This window comes from Perca fluviatilis, chromosome 11 (assembly GCF_010015445.1).
Source record: "Perca fluviatilis chromosome 11, GENO_Pfluv_1.0, whole genome shotgun sequence".
NCBI classification, from domain to species: Eukaryota; Metazoa; Chordata; class Actinopteri; order Perciformes; family Percidae; genus Perca; species Perca fluviatilis.
The window spans coordinates 7,460,721-7,467,157 of NC_053122.1; the positions used below are offsets into that span (position 1 = coordinate 7,460,721).

The window sequence follows — 6,437 nt, forward strand, 5'->3', positions numbered from 1 at the left end:
CTGTGCTGGTGGCGACAAAGTGCTATCTAGCTACAAAAACACTACGTCACATTTGAAGAAACATTTGGAGTCGCAGCACTGCAGTCAAACTTACAGAGCAAGTCCCAGCAGGTGGTGCGAAGCAGAGAGCAGGAGGTCTCCCACCACCCAAACAACAAAAGCTGGACATCGGTGCAAAACCAGTAAGTGGGGGAGAGTTGAAGAAGTTGGTCGGGCAGTAGGCCTATGTTGTAGAGGAAATGCTGCCCTTAAACACGGTTGACTCGCTCTCTTTCGTGCCATAATAAACCAGATCCCTACTTCTAGCAATGCTGAGCTGCCTCACAGTAAACCGGTTGTCATTTTTATGTTGAGGCTGTGGGGGTGTTGTCAGCAGTTGCTGAATGTAACTAATAAAGTAACTTGTAATCTAACTTCGTTACTTTTAAAATCAAGTAATCTATAAAGTAACTAAGTTACTTTTTCAAAGTAACCGTGGCAACACTGGTCGCAAACTTGAGGAAACTAATGCCAACCTTACACCAACTGACTTTTCAAGTGATTTCACTGTCGCAGACAAATTTTAATATTGGAATGAAATCCTGAGAGTCTTCTCCCGTCATCTCAAGCGTTTGGTGTAAGGTGGTCATGAAACTCAGTCCGAGTCAGTCTTTTTCCCGTCTTGACGTTTAGACAAAATCTAACGTGTTTGATATTATCGTAAGTTTTAAGTCTTGGTAGTGAAGTGAAATCATGTTAACAATTTCAACATCCAATGGGTGCGCTCCCTCCAGCACCAAACAGGAAGCAACAACCGGCTAGGATCAGTGTTGTTCATAGTTGCTGTGGTGCCGCGCTAAGCTAAAGAGGGAAAGTTGCCAATCTTCAACACTTCTGAAGCGAGTCATCCAACGGGACTTTTACCGCCAGATAAACGTCGACCTCCGGGTACTGCTGCCATTCATCCGCATGTACTGCAGAACAGAAAATCTGGAAACTTTCCCTTAAGTTACCAGCTAATGCTAGCGGTAGCTAGCTAGCTTGGTTACATTTATCAAAACAAATCTGGTTGTAGTCTTGCAATTTGTGACCCTGCAAGATCTCCAGTCTTCACATATTATGACAGTCTTTGACGTCACATGTGAGATGGTGTCAGACTTAAGTCTTTTCAAAGTCTGTAGCCTACATGCTTGACACCAATTTGCAAATGAACATTTAAAGGAAAGAAAAGAATGAACATTTCAGAAAAGTGGTACTACAGAGAGAGAACAAGGACGAAAAGGAAAACAAATGTTACAGTAACATATGTATACTGTGTTTAGCCTATACATTGTATCATAACTAAATTTACATAGTGCTGTACTCCATCAACAGAAGTTTTTAAAGATAAAAAAAATATATATATAAAATCATAAATGAGGAGTGACTGGGAAGGGAAGTAGAAACAAGCATGAAGCTTTTTTTTTCAGCCAAAGTCCACATATTTATGCAGGGGCCGCATTATTTCAAATACGGCGAACTTTCGCCACATAAATTGCCAATTTCCGCGCAAAATGTGCGGGGCTTGCATGATTTCATAATCCCCGCATATTTGTTGCAAAAAATTCACATATATCTTAGAAAAAAGTTTAAAAATGTTGCGTTTACTTCACACAAGAGCAGCCATTTTCCCCTGTTGGAAAATGGGAATGTTATGAAGTGATGTAATTACGTGACGTGAACGTCATCGAAAAGCAGGTGTTGGAGGTTGAATTTGACACTTTGAGTCTCTTAAGTTGGTATCCAATAAGAAAGCTATCTTAATATCTGATATTATCTGAAATTTCTTTGTTTAAGTGATCCCGCTGTCTATCTCTCTTTTGTATCTTTTATTTCCCTCTGTTTAGACTATTACTTTTATTTTTACTTTCATATTATATTATTTGTATATATTTTTGTATGTTATTTATTTACGTATTGCGATGACTGAATATCTGTAAAAAAATTAATTTAAAAGTAAAAAAAAAAAAAAAAGCAGGGTGTTGGGGGAATCACTTTTTTTTCTCTTTTTCATCAAACTGCAGTTTTTGTAAGTTCCCGCAATTTCATCGCATAAAATTGCATAAATATCCCGCATATTCTATCGCATTTTTTAAGAAAACGTGCCGCATAATCAAGGATTTTTGCCCGCAACAATCACAAAAAAACTCCGCATTTTTCTGGAAGGACTGTCTTTACCTGATTGAAACCTGGCCAAGATTAGTTCTGTAGAACTGACTATGTAGAAGATCAACCGAACTGGTGTGGTAACAATGAATCTGAGACCTAGTTACAAAGAAATTATGAAATTAAAAGTGTAAAAATTGTTACAAAATTGAAACACAAATGTACCTATCTGAAGTTTGTCGATGTCAAATATGTTTAATAACTCCAGGGTTTAAAATAAAGGGGCAGTATGAGCATTCCAGCTAGAGTAAGTGACCATTCAAGCAAATCTATTTTTGTAATAAAAAAGATGGGGTCAATATCGTTTGAACACACAACTGAGCTGCAGGTTGTTATATCAGAAATGAATCCCCAGATCTTAAAGCTTACCCTTCTCCCTCCAATGTGTCCTTATACAATAACTTAAGCACTAAAGTGATCCAAGAGATAAGTGTATGCCAGGATATCAATGGCTTTAGACCTCACTAACCTCACTATTGATTTGGAGTTACAATCCATGTTCTTTTCATTTGTGGTGAAACAGGTTTCCTTACCATTTAAAGCTGCACCAATGAATGTTTTTTTATTGATTTTTTTTTTTAATTGCAATTACAATTACAACTTTTAACAAAGTTAAAGGGTTCAACACTTTGAACATTTTATGTGTCATAGGCGGACTGGCAATCTGGCAGTTCTGGCCAGAAGGGCCGATGAACTCTTGGGTCGATTTGGGCGACGCAAGAGTCGATAGTGTGGCGTATCACACTACTTTGACAAAAATATGCAAGACTGTACGGCTGCCTCCTGTCTGGTGCCGTCGGGCTTTTACTTTTCAAAATTAAAACTTGCGTCTGGTCCGCTATGTCTTCGGTGTTTTGGGTGTTTAAGTATGTCATATGTTTTAAATATGCAAGCATTTCCATTCTATTCTAAGATTGTGCCATGGTAGTTTAATTGAAGGTTTTATGAATTGCTCCAGTGTGTGTGTTATTTAATTATGAAAGCCTGTAAATACACATCATGCTGCTAGTGCCATAATCTTACTTGAGCCTGGTTTTGGAGATTATAAAACAAATAATGTCCCCGTTTGAAATTGGGCCGGTAAGGGACAGAATTGCCAGGGCCGAATTATTGTCCCATCCGTCCCTCTGTAGAAGCTCCCCTATGTCTCCTTTTTTTATAAACTGGTCAAATGGTTTCCAGATTCTCTCATACAACCCCAATTTGTTTTTTAATATAAATGTTAACCTCTCCATGGACATACAGTACATTGCGCCACAATGAATCTTTTACAATTGATCAACTGACTGCATATAATGAGAAAGGGGTTGCTTTTGGGTGATTCGGACCAACTGTGCACTTCCCCTCAGCTCTAATGAGCGTTTTAACAACTTTTAGCTCATTGTTCTATGGCCCACAACTTCACTGTTTGGGTTCACTCTCACCGCTCTCATCAACCTTCTTTCCCAGCTGTTTTCTGTGAAAAAGCTCTAAATAAACCTTTCACAACATGCACAGCACCTAGCAACAGAAATACAAAGTCAGCAACTAGCTGGTGAACATAGTGCAGCATTTAGCAGCTCAAGAGACACGTTATTTTTAGGTATCTTCTTGAATTCTTCTTTTAAGGGTTTTTGCATATAACCTGATCTTCATGTGTTTCATATCAAAATGTTCAGAAAAAAACTCAGCTTTCTGTATAGATTATAATGTGTGTGCACTTAATGTAGTCTCGTATGTCGTTTTTCTATAATGTCGTTTTTATATATTTAAAATGTTTAACACCACTTGAGCCATGGTGAAACGTTGTTTCATGTATATGGTTGAAATGACAATAAAACACACTTGACTGCCCTCCGTTAGGCGTGGCTTGGGAGTGGCCTCGTAGGGAATCGAAGCAAGTGCATTCTGGGAGTTGTTGTCTTTCATCCACATGAGTCAAAAATACATTTTCTGGCTTTTCTCGGTCTAGAAGGCACCAACTTCTAAAATTATTTCACATTTCTACTACATAAATGACCCAATTTAAATACATATTCATCTTTCCAGCGGTGAAATATTCCTTTGGGGTGAAAAGAGGAGCTGCAGCAATGTGTAGTACAACAAAAATATGGTGTTTTTTGAAAATTAAAAGTAAAGTAAACCTATACTGATATAACCTGTTAATACAATTATGAACCTGAAAATGAGCATAATATGAGCACTTTCAGACAAAGCTACTGGCTTTATAAATGAGGAACTGTTTGCTAAACCAGAATCAAAACCTATGCAGTCCGAATCATTTGAAAGATAAAAACAAACTGTACACTTTCAGGTTTTTATCATCATCCAGTGGGACCTGACTTTTTTTTTGGCTAACCCATCATTTATTCTGTCTGTGTCTTGCAGTCATGGCAGCATTATACATGGGCCAGAGGCGCCACAAAGAGAAAGAGACTCTGATGACATCGAAAGAGGACATCCGCGATAATGTCATTCACTATGACGACGAGGGCGGCGGCGAGGCGGACACTCGGGCCTTCGACATGGGCACTTTACGCAACACGCACTCCCAGCGCACGAGCACTCATAGCAGCACCTCCAAGAAGGAAAAAAATGGCTACGGAGACGGGATTCTGCTGCATCTCAGCAGCCGCTGCGACGACGTCAGGTCACCCGACATCCATCGGCAAACAGCCAGTGTCATCGGCGCCGCGAACGACAAGGCCCCGCCCCCTTCCCGTGGCAAAGTGACTGATGGCGACGCCGAACTGATCAGGGAGTTCATCGCGCATCGGCTGGAGGAGAGTCAGCAGGGTTACGCTGCCCCACCCTACGATTCGCTGGCGACCTACGCCTACGAGGGCGAAGGCTCGGTGGCTGGCTCGCTCAGCTCCATAGAGTCATGGGTAATTGACCCTTCAGAGGATTTTAGCTCCCTCGGCGACTGGGGACAACCGTTCAAAACGCTGGCTAGCATCCTGGACAGACAGCCGCCTACTCTGACTGAGGAGAGCTGAGAGGAAGCTGGACAGCAGAGAGAATTTTGGGAGGCCATCTCGGAATTGGCTTTCTTTTTTAGACATGTTTTTTTTTTTACTGTGACAGGCACTGGCTAGAATGATGTGAGGAATTTTTTTCTAGAAAGCTGTCCATGTGAAGTAGAGTTGTGGACCGGTTAGCGAGAGAGCGGATAATCTAGCTACAGGTGCGTGGAAAAGGTCAACTTGATAGCTCCTCAAAGTGCCTGAGGTATTATGTGTTTACATGTATTTTAATTTATGTTACTTAATAAAAAAATATCTCCATCTGATGTGATTTCCAACATCAGATCCATAAGTCTCATGAACACATTTCTTAATAGGGATTCAATCGGAAAATCAAATGCTTTTCTCTTTGTAATGCCGGCCAGTTGGGTCCCAGAGGAGGACTCGTACTGACTTGTGATCACTTCCTGTGGTCCCCTAACTTTTCCTCTAGCGCCTCCTTGAGGTTGCCATTTTTGTTTCCGAGTGAAATGTCTCAACAGCTACTGCTATTCAATTTCAACACGGTCTTACAACAGTTTGTGAAATGGTCACGTTATTGTTAATCTATTGATTTGTGTACACGGACACGTTTATCTCGTATTTTTTTTGTGGTGGTCAGCACGTAATGGGAAGCATCTATATGGAGGTTGGGTTTAGGAAAAAAAGAACGGGGAAAGGACATGCGACACGCCGGGACACGATCCGCGCTCTTTGGGGGACGCGCGACAACAACGGGACGATTGGGTTTAGGGAAAGAACAACGGGAAAATGAAACGTCACTCGAGGGACACGATCCCCGATCTCTGGGGTGAAAGTCCTATGTTGTTTGACCCATCCACCTCCCGGCATTTTTTACTTCTCGCTACCGTAGTCGTGCTGTGATCACGAAAGATGTTTCCCATTGAAATACATTAGCTTAAAAAAACGTGCTGAGCGCCACGAAAAAAACGACATAAACGTGTCCGTGTACACGAATCAATAGATTAAATAACGTGACCATTTCACGAACTGCCGTGAAACTGGGTGGTGAATTTGGTACAGAAATTCGTGTCCCCAACAGGGGGAATTGTAATAGTTTTGGTGATCCCCCTGTACTTTGTGTTTAGTGTTTATTAGCAAATGTTAGCTTGCTAATAAGCTAAACTAAGGTGGTGACCATGGTAAACATCAGCATGATAGCATGGTCATTGTGAGCAGCAGGCATTAAAGGTGTTTAAAAATACACAACCAAAGGAGTTGTCATGGGGCGGTTTGCTAGTTGCGGTT

The 6,437-nt window shown here is 40.9% G+C and overlaps 1 protein-coding gene across 1 annotated transcript in view; it reads left to right on the top strand.

Annotated features, from left to right (window-relative positions):
* The window catches only part of LOC120568979 (cadherin-12-like), a 77,711-nt gene extending 72,230 nt beyond the window's left edge, over positions 1 to 5,481 (top strand). The window contains exon 13 of the mRNA XM_039816756.1: positions 4,552 to 5,481. Coding sequence (XP_039672690.1) covers positions 4,552 to 5,162 — 611 coding nt within the window. The 3' untranslated portion in view covers positions 5,163 to 5,481. The remainder of the gene's footprint in view (positions 1 to 4,551) is intronic.
* Positions 5,482 to 6,437: the final 956 nt, after the last annotated feature.